This window comes from Equus quagga, chromosome 12, assembly GCF_021613505.1.
Source record: "Equus quagga isolate Etosha38 chromosome 12, UCLA_HA_Equagga_1.0, whole genome shotgun sequence".
Taxonomy (NCBI): domain Eukaryota; kingdom Metazoa; phylum Chordata; class Mammalia; order Perissodactyla; family Equidae; genus Equus; species Equus quagga.
Window position 1 is genome coordinate 38,463,822 of NC_060278.1, and position 13,721 is coordinate 38,477,542.

A 13,721-nucleotide genomic window follows, 5' to 3' on the forward strand; every position below is an offset into this window, starting at 1 on the left:
AATGGATCCTGAAATGGGTAACTAGGTTTTGGAGATTTTTACTTTACATGTTAGACTACGTTCTCCTCATTATTTTACAACAAACACCTATTACATTCTTCATCCTGGGGAAAGAACCAGGTCTATTCAAGCCTGTCCTAAGCCCTACTCCTAATGTGACAGCAGAAGGGTCTAACAGTGAAGAGCATGGGCTCTAGAGGCAGACAGCACTGACATCATCACATAGCATTATTATGGCCTCACATGAAATGTTTAAACAAGGTCTGGGCATAAGTATTCAAGGTGTCTGCTTTCCCCCAAATCAACTGTGAGCTCACTGAGAAAAATACATCATCCTCATCTCTGTACAGCCAGGATCTGAGAGGAGACACCCCAAAAAAAGTTCATTAGATTAAAAAATCATGAATTCCATCTATTTGTTCATTTCCCTGGAGTAAATTTAGTCATTTGTGATTATTTTCTAATGATAAAAAGCCAATATTGCCCTTAAATTATCACAAATACAGAATAAAAATTAAAAATGCCCCATGTAGATATGAGTCCCAGAAGATCAAAAGGCAAGTACGCAGGCTGGCTGGGGACTGGTCGTTCACTTTGCTCTTCTTTGACGATCTGAAGGAAAGTATGTCCAGACCAACCATTCTAAGACTCACGATTAGAACCACAGAGGGGCTTGCAAGCAACCCACTGTTTCGATAGCTGATGCAGCTCCCTAGAATGCTACTGCCAGCCAGGGAAGCTGACCAGAAAAGAAGCCGCGAGATAAAAACACCTGGATTAGAGACTCTTTTCTTCTAAGAAAAGAACACTTTTTACTTAAAACACTAAATGAAATAATTCTAAAGTCAAAATAATACATACATTTATCGTCACCGGCTCTAACTGCAGAGGCGCAAGTTTCAACAGATACTAGTCCTTCGTCTAAAACTGGTACCTTGGGCTTCAGGGTGAGGCTTTTCCTTTAGAAACAGAAATACACACTTTAATGTGTAAGCAGACCCCATCTGCTCTAACCTGCTTCAGCCCTACTCCCTCTCCTACTTGTCATTTTGTTGACGAAAACCAACCTTCCGTTAATACCATGCAAGTTCATTTAAATAACACTATAAAATTTACAGGTGAATTCAGAAACAAGTAATGCTATTATTGTTTTTCCTATTTTCTAACACTTTACTTTGTTGGCAACAATGGCATAGCCTTAAACTACAAATAAAACGATTTAAAAATGCTGGTCAAGATAAACCACACTCACACCAACGTTTAATTATCTGTGCCAGAATTCTTCAAATAAGTCTATCAAATATGGAGTATTTCCTATATATTCAGTAGAATCAGGTTCAGTATTTTAACGGCAACTGGAAAGAGTATGGTAAACGACTCAGAGAGACCAACGGCACCTGTGTTAACCCACTTGATGAACTTAAGTTCTGGACGTATGTTGGCAGCGGTCCCTTCCTATTCTGAGCTGGCCTTTCCCCCAAACCCAACCAAAGCATGATTTTTAAAAAGGGGACAAATAAAGGTAAAAAGTAAATTCAAGAAAAAGCATGTATTTGGAATATATACATATTAATTTACAGGCATATTTGTAAGACTTACCTCAATCACAATATTTATGGTAAGGATAACTAAGAACCACAAACCAAATAAGCGTACATTTAAAAAGGAACTAGCTTGCCAAGGTGGTGAATATTCACCTAGATTATTACTGATGACCACAAATTCTCGTCACGAGACTGCTCTTTTCTTTGTGATTGTTGCAATTATCCATTATTAGTTTGCGTTAAAATTCAAAAGAATATTAGAATTAAACAATAAAACAATCTGAATAATCCTTTCATACTGTTTTCTCCCGCTTCTTCCTTAGAGCCTAGCAGACTCCAACTAACCAGGTTTCCCTTCTTGGAAGTGAAGCGTATGACTGAGATCAATGTGTGGGAGGTGACTACCAGGATACTGATTTTTGTGGGTGGTTTGTGAAGTCAATCTCAGGACTTAAGTTATCATGGTTATACAGGTTAATCTTAGTAGAGTACCCTTACTACTACTTTATAATTGAAGCTGCTACTTTTTTGTATCCTCTACAATAGTGTTACTCAAAGGGCTGATGAGCAACGTGTCCAGCCCTGCAATGAGATAAGGAACTTGTTCCAGAAGATGAATCAATTACTTCACTGATTAGTTCAGCTGACTTTCAATAAAGAAAGTGGTGGACTGATTTATATTCTACTACAAGCTATTTATCTTGTTGCAGACATCAACTGTTCGGGAACTAGCACCAATCTGTTAGACCACACTTTGAGTAGCACTGCCTCACATTATCTAGTACGTTGCCTAAATGTGCAAATGCTAAATGAAACTAATTGGGAGCATAATAGTTCAAGTAGTCATTAAAAAACAAATAAAAACTTGGGGCCAGCCCCGTGGACTAGTGGTTAAATTTGGCGTGCTCCAATTCAGCAGCCAGCGTTCAGTTCCTGGGTGCAGACCTACACCACTTGTCAGCCAGGCTGCGGTAGGGGACCCACATACAAAATAGAGGAAGACTGGCACAGATGTCAGCTCAGGGCAAATCTTCCTCAAGCAAAAAGGGGAAGATTGGCAACAGATGTTAGCTTAGGGCAAATCATCCTCAGGAAAATAAAGAAAAAAGCAAGCAAAAAACCCTCAAAAAACAAAGAAAAACTTTGCTAGTCTTATGTCAACCAAATGGTAGGGAACAAAACTGCCTGAGCCGCCTCCCCTATGTTCCACCTTGGTGCTACAGAGGACTCACACCTGATTATTCTGAAACCAATGAAAACTGGAGGGCATGGAGGAACGCATGGCTGTTGAGTGAAACCTTTGGTCTTCAACAAAAAATAGAATCACCAAAGAATATAAAAGAGTTCTGACTCAACTTATATCTCTGTATACTTAGGAAATGTCTAGTATCATACTAAGATTTCATGATTACTAAATAACACACTTCTTTCAGAACAAAATATTACTAAAATGGTAATGTTAAAGATCTAAATAAGAGCTAATCTATACACAGAATATTTTACTACTGGTTCACAGTTTCACTAAACTTTAATATTTGAAATTTTCTCTATAAACTTACCCTTCATGGAATGATTGCAGAGAAGCTTCAACTCCTTTAACGTGGCTTAAGTGATTTAATTCTGCAAGTGCCTCCTCGGCAACTAAGAGATCCTTTGTTTCTGAATCTTCTAAAGTGCCTATAAATCATACAGTTAAGAATATTTACAATTATTTAGGCTAAATGTTGACAGATACTCACGGTCTTGGACTTTAACAACTTTTTAACAAGTTGTTGGGTCTGCTTTTTTGTACTTTTAGGTTTACTCCCTTGGTATCAGACTGTCAACAACAGTTCCTCCTAATTCTCTGAGCCTAGCTCAAGAGCCCCCCTTAATCGACCACTTCTCACTTTCGGCTTAACAGGCACTGTGAAAGTCTTTTACATATATCAACTAACTTAATCCTCAATATCCAAAGTGGAGGGGCTGGCCCCGTGGCTGAGTGGTTAAGTTCGCGTGCTCCGCTGCAGGCGGCCCAGTGTTTTGTTGGTTCGAATCCTGGGCGCGGACATGGTACTGCTCATCGAGCCACGCTGAGGCAGCGTCCCACATGCCACAACTAGAAGGACCCACAACCAAGAATATACAACTACGTACCGGGGGACTTTGGGGAGAAAAAAAAAAATCCAAAGTGGAGGTACTATTATACCCATTTCACAGATGAGAAAAGAGAAGCATATGGTTACACTGCTTATCCCAGATCACAGACCTACTAAGTAGGTAAGACTCAAATCCAGCCTATTTTACTCTAGAGTTTATGCTGTATAACCTCCCACAAAAACAAGAATAATTTCTATTTGAGACTGTCTAATCATTTTAGGAATAAGCAATAAAGACATGCCATGAACATTCTCATCTAACATTTATCATTCAAACATGGAACACAGCACATCAAAAGAGTAACGTAAACTTCTAGACATATGCTATTTATGAGGAGAGTCCTAAATTCTTAGAGCAATTAATAATGCTATGTTTATTAAATACAGACATCATAGCCCAACCTTCACTGGACTCATACCTTAAGAAACCTTGGTTTAGCTTAGGCAGAAAATACTTCCCAAAAGAAAACACTATGACATAGATTTTTATATAAGTATTTGGTTTTACAAATTTAAAGTTAGGAGTTACCTTTAAATAAGTGTTGAGAACCGTGCAGGCGTAAGAAAGATAAAAAAAGACTAAGTTTTCTGATCCAGCAATTCTAAGCCAAGTCTCTCCCCTTCCTGGTGTAACCCTGGTCCCTTCCATGTCCCCCAGCATTGCACTTCTCAAACTAGGTTCTAAGCGCTTGTTTGTGTAGATAGTCCAGGAGGCTCTAAATTACATGCAGGCAGGTAGCACGTCTACTTCACTCACTGTTGGACCCACCCACTACACATACATTAGGGGCTCAAAGTTTTTTTGATGGACAATATCAACTGAATATAAAGAAAGACAATAAATTCTTGGGGCTTTGGACATTTATTTTGATTGTCCAGTGATTATTTCGGAGGTAGGGATGGAGAGTAGAATGAACTTCCTGGTTTCTGAACAGCTTTCTAGAAAGTTGAGGCTACTGGATAAGTTAAAAATTATAATAGTCTAGTCTATAAAGTCAGTATTACTATTATTTCTAACAGCTACAGGAACACCTTAAGTCAGACTGGCATGTAACATTTCTTCCTTAAACATTACTGTTCTTTTCCAAATAAAAAAAGCACACACATAAGCTCTCCGCCCATGAAATCTCACACCTACTTAAAACAAATGGAACAGTGTAAGTAGGTCATACTTGTAAGTGGAAAGACTAAGATGCGTGTATTGTGTCTAAAACCTAGCAGACCATGATCACGCAATTATTTAGCCCTGATGCTTTTCTTATGGTGGAAAAAATTCTATCACAAATTGTATTGAGGAACATCAATTGCCATTTTGAAATATTTGGAAATGAGTTCTTACCCATTTGTTTCTCCAGGTCTGGAGGAGTTACTTCTGATTCAAACACATCGTTATCACTGTCCTTCTCAGTTTGTTCAGTTAAATTAGGAATTAGTTCAGTGGAAGAGCTCGCTGGCTTCGTGGCCATGAAAATATCTTCAAAGTCTTCTGGTGATGGTGCATCCTGATACTCCAAGGTAGTCTGGTCAGACCTGGTTGAAATACTGCTATTTTCTTTGCTCATATCCAGTTTCTCCAAACTTTGTGAAGGGGTATCCTGTGACCTCACATCCATTTCTTGATGATCCTTTTCAGGGCTATTCAGGGAAAAAGATATTGCCTTATCTTTGTTCTTCAGCCATTCAGTTTCTGCTGGAACTCCACATTCATGTAAAGGTGTAGTAACAAATATTTTTGTTTTGCTGTCATCTGCAGCCTGTTAAGTAGAAGGTTTTGAAAAACAGTTTTACCAATAAAAATCACAGTCCTGTCTAAGCTATCCTCCCAATCATACCCACCCTTTCCATGTTCAGTATTCCTCCAAATTCTCTTCTCAATCAAAATTTGCTTATTCTATATCCATTCTCTTCAGATACATGATTAAACTTAATGGTTGTTAATGTTTCCCTAACTGGTATAAGTCAGTATTTCCAAAAGACTAACACAGAATAGGCAAGATGACCAATAATCACCAAATGGACTCTGGAGCTCTGAAGCCATACCCTCCTAAATAGACAACCAATTAGGAACTTAAGAGAAGGAACACAATATAGGTTAAAAAAAAACGAAACAAAAAAACACGGACTAAGAATTAGGAAGTCTTGATTCTAGCTCCATTTCTGCCACCAAACAACTATTTGACTACAGGGAATTTACTTAGTGCTTCTGAGTCTGATTTTCTTCACTGGTAAATGATGGGCCTGGTTTAGCCAATGCCCTAAAGTTTCTTTCTCAATCAACGTTTTCTGATTTCATGACTGTAAGATTGTGTACAAAAATCTATAGTGATATTATTTAAATAAACTGATTTAACTTTTTCCTTGTAGGAGCTAATATATTCTTATTAAGTCTTTTTCATTACAACTATTATCAAACTTACTCCAGAAGTCCATTTCACGGTCATGCCTTCTTCCATGAATGAAATTCTAGTTTCTTTAAGTCGTAAAGGAGGAGTAAGAGACCTTCCAGGTGACAGAGAGGGAGATGCTAAAGGTGTTGCTCGAAGACCAGACCTTAGGATGGATTGAGGAGTGAAGTCAGATAATCCAGAGGAAGTAACTGACATGGCCAAAGTTTTAGCTTTCTATGACAAAGAAAAAATAGAGTTCTACCATTAGTGTTTGTAAAGGGCACTTACATAAGGACAGACAAGGTCAATTCAGTCACAATGGTGGCTATATTCTCATCTCCAATAAACACATCAACAAAAAATTTTATTACAAGTTACTGAAAGAAAATGCAAAATTCTCCTTAGAGCTTTCTATATGTAAGGCCACAAAACATCAAATCGCATCCACTATCATTCTAAAAGCCTTGGTTATTCCCAGTTTAAGTTTAACTTAAGAAAGTGCAGAGATAATACAAATAATTTAACTATTGCTTAGAAAACTTTAGTTAAGTGAAAGACATGACAGTGTGTGTTGAAGAGAACCTAGCTTAATTATAGCAGACTAATCTAAATTAATGAGACTGACTTTCAGAATGTTTTAGAAAAAATATAATCTCATCACATAAATCTAATAGTAACTGGATTACTTATAAGAATCCTCTGAAGATTTACCATAATGAATAAAAATAATTAGTGTAGAAATAATTCCTTCACTTAACTTCTCCTCTAAAGGACTAGTAAAAAGATTACTGGATCCCATTAGACTGTCCAATTTCATTAGATCCGTTACAATATTATACTGGTTTTTTTTTTCTAGATTGTTTTTGGTAGCAGGTACAAAATTATTCTCCAGTTTAATTGCACTTGAACCTAGCTGTAGAGAATATAAAGTGTGACTGGTTTTTGGATAGATTAAAAAACTGAGAAATACTGTTCTGGATATTAAATGTCAGGAACTTAATACTCTTTCCAATCTTCTTTTTACTTATTAAAAATAACTATTTTAGGACTAGCATTTACTGAAGTATCTTTTATTCAACTTAAGAATTCCTTGGCCTCACTGTAAATGCTGGATATCCAGAAACAATTTTAAAAAAAAGGAAGAAAGCTTCTGGGATTCAATCCAAAACAGTGGATAAGGAGCTGGGGGATAAGATACATAAAAACATTCTGACAATGGGAAGGTAAAAGGCCACTATTATCAGTCGTCACAAGTTTAGTTTTATGGTTTCTCAGAGAGGGTAGAGGAAAAGGCAATTTAAAGACAGATATACTGATAGTAGTAAGGAGTAACAGTTTATAGTTTCATTGAAGTCAGAATTAAAACAAATAAAAATAAACCTAAGAACTAAAAAGCATTTGATAGAAAAAGAAATAACAGCAAAATGGTACCAGAAATGAAGTTAAAAATAAAAGCAAACCCAAGAACACGAAAGCACTTTTCAAAGGATAAAGGTGCCTTTAATAACCACACAGAGCCTTGGACTACTTTCACGACAACAACATAACTGTCAACCTTGAGTACAATGCCAGTTAAGCAAAAAGGGTAAATTCAGTGAAGTCTGTTTAAAAAGATGTAACAATACAGTAAGCATTTTGGAAAGACAGCCACAAAAAAATTTTTTTTAAAAAGGTTTAAAGCCATCGATTACCCAGAGATATCAGTAATAGATAGCTTATTTCTCCTTGCTACTTGAAAAATAAGAACTTCCTAACTTCTCTAAGAATGCTAGATATGTACTACTCACCTTCACTACGAGAGGAGTTTCAAGTAACTGTAATTCTGAAGCCCTGGAGGTATTCTGTTGTGATACTTTTGATTGTGAATTTACTGGCAATGAACTGGAGGCTAGGTACAAAGGGGATCTTGTCGGGGATTGCTGAATAAACCCCAAACATTGAGAAGGCTGGGCGACAGGATGAACCACCAAATCCAGCAGTCTGTAATCAGAGTATACATATGAATAGAAAAGTCCTGGTAACTTATTGAGTTCTATTGAAGAAACAAAAGAATTTAGTATGCCATTTAATTACTCAAACTTCTAGATTCACTACTAAATATGATAACCACATGAAAATATAAATTCAGTTAAGAATATTAATGTAATGCCATCATTAGTTCAAAGTCAGAAAATTAATTCAGTAGCTAAAAAGAAAAGCAGCAGCAGGTAACAACTTATCCAAAACAAAGGAGTTCTAGTCCTCCTCCCTCCTTTTTACCAATATCTACTGAGCCCCCATTATGTGCCAGACATTTATTTTCAAATGAAGATAAACTACTACTGATTCAAAATACTAAAGAAAAAGGGGCAATGCTTCCCCAGCAACCCATTTGCTACCATCCATTTTCATCAATGTGTAAAAATTCCTTTCACCTACATGTAATGTACAAAATGAATACTGGTTTATTTTACCTTTATGGTTCTCATCACAATAAAGACTAGACTGACCGACAACAAAAAATGTTAATTTTTTCAAATTAATGAAGTTAGCTACAAAATAGAATCTCAAGATTCTACTGAATGGTCTTCTATAGTGTCCTGGACCCAGTTCATATCAAATAATAAAACTGATCTCATTAATAATTTGTATTAAGCATGCATAGTCCAAATAGCTTAAAAACTTAATTTACAGGTAAATAATTTAAACTCAAAAGTAAAATTTTCAAGTTATGATTTCTGATGTACCATTTGCATAGGTCACTCCTTTCTTAATTTCCTAATAAGAAGTCTATATTATGGTTATATTTTCTAGTGATAAAAATACCTTTTCCCTAAAATGCCTATATGGCCAGCTGAGAATGACCAGAAAGTGTAGCATGTTTTGGTACCCAGAAAGAAAAACTTCCAGTTGCTGACTGTGCCCTCCTTGTCATTCTCTCCTTTATGTTCAATTGAGATATTCCCAGTCAGGAGTGGCAGACCAACAAGAGATCATAGCTGTTTTAAGACTCAACCTATTACCCAGTGGGGAAATTTTTACAGGAAGTATTTTCTTCATACAGGGTCTTCCTACTTGTTATTCTGTACTAAGCATAGCTATGAGACTTCCACCAAACCAAAATATCCAACCAGTCTGCTACACATTTCTTTCTCTATTGTCTGTTCTGATTCTTCTTTTCCTTCTATATCTCATTTCTATTCAAATTTTGTATTAGTAAACTGTTTGCTCACTATTATTTTGGGCTACCCCAAGTAGAAACTTTGGTAAACGTCTTGCATTGTGGTAACATTTATGTTTAAGGTGCCCATTTATGAATGACTGCTTCTCAAAAGCAGGGCCTATGCAACAAATGCTACCTACTGAGTAAAAGCAAAATTTTTATACTAACAAGACTTGACATATTTAAATTATACTTAAAAAAACTACCAAAATACTTTTTATTAAGATATTTTCTAAAGAAAATATTGCTTTAGGTCTTAGGATTTCCTGAACAATTTTTTGACCGTGATCCAAATAAGTAATGTATTTTAGATTATACACATACACAAAACATAAATTATATAAAAAAGCACTTAGTCTTAACTATATGCAGTGCCCACTTACATATCTATTCTACTTCTTTAAAAGATATGCCAGTCACAATCCATTGAATTTACTTACTACCCACCAATGCAAACCAGTTTGGAAAATATAGAATTAGGGAACAAAAATGATTTTTATAAAAGGTAAATATTCACACTCGATCAGCTGTCTTCCATCTGAGTTAACACTGGCTTTAAAGGATTCCCGTAACACTTCTTTAGACCCTTAAGGCAAGACTTAAAACTTATTATTGCTCCCTTCTTGAACCCTAGGTCTATTAAAGTATGAAGGGACGAAGAAAAGGTGACTTGTGGGAAAAAAATTAAAACTATTGGTAGGAAAACAACGTCAGTAATAATGACTTCTATTTGAAACAATCTTCTTCTTATCTCATGAGGGTAATTAAAGGAAAACAACCTCAATCTAATTAAAAAAAAAAGGGGAAAATCCTGTCAAGCTTTGAAAACGTGTCCATTATGTACACCATAAACAGCTTTGGTCCCAACTGTTTATAAGTTATCAACTTATTCTGAGTACTTTATTCTTAGTACCATAAATTCAGATAATTTTATTCCCATAAAATAATGTAATTTTGTTCTTGATCAAATGTAAATTATCAGAAATTTGCAACAATCACGGGCATATTATTAAAGACAAAGAATCAATACATTAAGAGACACTTGTTTGTTCTCTGCTGTTGAACACTGTTCAACTATGCAATGATCTTACATAAAATAAATACTTAGAATGACAATTTCATCTTGGATGAAACTTCAACTTAACTGTTGACTTTTCTAATACCATAGGTTAAGATGTAAAAGGACAACTGCATCTGAAGGCACTTAAGACATTTTAGTAGGTTCTGCTGCACAGGAGAAAGCTTCAATGCGCCAACTAGGATTAGCTAGGAATTATAAAAGTAACCTTCTTTCAGGGATCAATCAACAAGATTATATTAAAGAAAGCTAACAGTACATTTTGCTCATAATTTTAATAAAACAGAGTTTGCTTCTTTTCTCTAAGCAGTCTGAAATCAGTAAGCAAAAATTGTAAGTACACTATCAGCTGATGTAAAATTTCCTAAAATTACTATGCTACTGCCCAAGTTATTGAAAAACTAAAAAGCATTAAAAACTCAGTTAAGAATTTAAAGCAATATTTGTACAATTTTTAAGATAATGAAAAATTATAGTGTAATTGTTGTCTAACATTGTGCCTTTAAAAAATTGTTTAATAAATTCCTACCTAGAAATTTTTTCTGATGCTTTTGAAATTGGTGTTCCAACAAATGCCTCAGGTGGCTCTGGCTCTGGGAGAGAGTACACTATAGGACATGGGTCTTCTATTTTAGAACTGCAAAGAAAACAAATATTTGACTTTTCATTATGTACCACAAGAGCATTAAATTAACAATGCTGGAGGAAGATGGCAGGGGAGGTCTTTCATTTTTTACTTTGTACATTTCTGCTCATTCACAAATAACAATGAACATAATCTTTTAAATTTAAAGACAAAAAACATTCTTCTTGTAAGAAAAGTAGCCAATAAGAAAGAGTTTTTCCTTTTTACATACGCTGATGAATTCTAAGGCTGGACATGAACGCTGCCGAGGCCCAGGAAAGAACAACAAGCAGAGGACTGTGACAGGCGTAAGAGAAACGTACCTGCTGTAGGCTGAGATGCTGTTTTTAGGTTCATTGCTTGCCCAAACTTCTCCAATTTTAGATAAGACATTATTGATGAAAGTAGATCTTGTTAACACAGTCCCTGTTACAGCTTGCTTTGGAACTGCTGATAAGGGTTTGGGTCTAGAAACTGTAAAATGAAGAATGTAGGATTTAACTTCATCTCTAACACCAGGATTTTAATAGAAGATTAATATGAAAGAGTGATTGGAAAACATGGATCACAAGATACAAGTAGTTCAAATTGTATTTGGTTTAGCAACATCTATGCAGAAATTTAACAACTGGGCTTTTAGGAGATGGTGAAAACATTCTACATGTTCTCTAAAAGTTGGACAGGAGTCTTCAAATGAAATATTCTGTACTACATTATTAAGTAAGCTGTAAAAACTTCCAAGAAAGCTTCCTATTTCTTGGAGCACGGTGGCCAGTAAAAAAAAGCACCACTGTGATGAATCAAAGCAAAAGTAAGCTAGATACAAGATAACGATGCTTTCAGAAGGAAATCATTCAGGATCTTTTCTAGCCCAATACTTTATGATATTTTTCAATGAAATCTTACCTTCTCGAAGAACTGACGACGTTGACAGATGGTAAGGCTTAGCTCGCTCAATGGCTAATTTTCGCTGGACTCTAGGAAGAATTTTCCCATACTGGTCTAATATAGAATTTCGAGCCAATGATCTCTCCCGCAAACGAGGATCACGATCATTCTATTGAACATATCACATAGGTAAAAATTTAATCTTCAAAAATGTTAGGAGCTATGTTTATACGTTTACCATTTAAAATATTATTATGAATAATATCTTCCTCCTCCCTACACATCTATTCTTTTAAACCAAGGACCTTATACACACACCTAATTGCTTTATTAATCCCTACCCACCAATAAATTCCAAGTCTCTCCCACCCAGCCTTGATTCTTCACAACTAATAAAAACAAGGATCATTTACTAAGCATCCACATCTGTCAGGCAACACGCTACTTCATGTATGCCTATGTGCATCCTCAGAGAGATACTGTCATTTTACAGATGAGGAAACCAAGGCTCAGAGAGTGTGTTCCAAGCACACGGAGCAAATTAAGAATCAATCTGACCCCTGAGGTCCATGCTCTTTGCACTATAACTCCCACTGCTGCCTTCTATGTCTTCCTCTCATTTTCCCTATGTGAAGTGGTTAGTCTGTTAAGACTGTGGGCAGATATCTAAACAGAAACGGCACATGGAAAAAATCAGATATGTAATAATATACTGTTCCCAGTTCTTCTACAGAAGGAGAGACTTCTCCAAGCTCAAGATTATATAAATCCCAGTGGTTACCAAACCACAAGCTCCTATGTAACAAAGTTATCAGTTTTCCTTACTCTCTTGTCCCCCGTAATAAAATAAGTTTATACCATAAGATTAATCTTCAGAGTTTGGTTCAGCTTCAAGGCAGGGATGTAATTGGCACGCTGCAAATGGTGAACTAAAAGGAATTCATGATTCTGAACACTGGTGCTGGACTGCAAAAATCTCACCAAACACTCCTGGGAAGAACAAAACAGCATAGTAAGCCATTAACTTACCCTCAATTTCTGACAAGTTTATACTGCTAAGTCATTACCTGCTCAGTGTGTGTAAATGGTAACTTCAGTAAATCCTCCATTAAGCCCATTTCCTGACAGACTTCATACGTGTGCTTTAGTAACTCCTCTATATTCAAGCTAGTAGAATGCTGTCGCAGTAAACTCCAGGCCTCAACCATACACCTGAAATCAATATTTATCCAAGTTTAGTTTTAGAAAAGCTATTTGAAATGTGCAAAGCAAGTAATCCATCTAAAGAATCTCAAAGATACTTCCTACGTGTAATTTAAAAGTACTTTAAAACTGCACTGAATACTAATCCCTGCACAATGAAGTTCGCTAATGTCAACACGAAGACAAGGCATCTTTAAGGATTTAATTTTATGCTGTTCTGCATCATTATTTAAGTGTAAAATAATAGGAAAGCAAAGTAAGCACACAGGAGTTCAAGAAGACAAAAAACTAACGTGGTCTGGAGAGAAGTGAAAGATTAGTGTGGTGCGACAGAGAAAAGCCAGGCTCTTAAGGAAGTGACACTCAGCATGAGAAAAGTGAAAAAGAAAATTGAGCAAAGGCCTATAGATGTAAACAAGCATCCTGTGTTTCTGGGATGGTGAAGGGTTTAGCTTAGTAACACAAGATTTTGGCTGATCTACGGCAAGATGTGAATGGAAATCTTGAGTGGGTCAAATAAGACAGTTTTAGACACCATGTGAGGGCGTTGAGGCGTCCTTCTGTGGGCAATGAGGTCATTAAATGACGCAGTTTCTCATGATATGTTGTTAAGCAAAAAAAGCAAGCTTAAAAACGGTATGAACAGTGACTATAAT

The 13,721-nt window shown here is 36.0% G+C and overlaps 1 protein-coding gene across 1 annotated transcript in view; it reads right to left on the reverse strand.

Annotated features, from left to right (window-relative positions):
• Nucleotides 1–13,721, reverse strand: part of AHCTF1 (AT-hook containing transcription factor 1) — an 87,133-nt gene that overhangs the window by 13,242 nt on the left and 60,170 nt on the right. The window contains exons 22-31 of the mRNA XM_046678290.1: nucleotides 12,930–13,074; nucleotides 12,721–12,852; nucleotides 11,881–12,031; nucleotides 11,298–11,448; nucleotides 10,879–10,986; nucleotides 7,857–8,049; nucleotides 6,100–6,303; nucleotides 5,022–5,436; nucleotides 3,104–3,221; nucleotides 862–959 (exon numbers count right to left, since the gene is read on the reverse strand). Of these exons, the coding sequence (XP_046534246.1) occupies nucleotides 862–959; nucleotides 3,104–3,221; nucleotides 5,022–5,436; nucleotides 6,100–6,303; nucleotides 7,857–8,049; nucleotides 10,879–10,986; nucleotides 11,298–11,448; nucleotides 11,881–12,031; nucleotides 12,721–12,852; nucleotides 12,930–13,074 (1,715 nt within the window). The remainder of the gene's footprint in view (nucleotides 1–861; nucleotides 960–3,103; nucleotides 3,222–5,021; nucleotides 5,437–6,099; nucleotides 6,304–7,856; nucleotides 8,050–10,878; nucleotides 10,987–11,297; nucleotides 11,449–11,880; nucleotides 12,032–12,720; nucleotides 12,853–12,929; nucleotides 13,075–13,721) is intronic.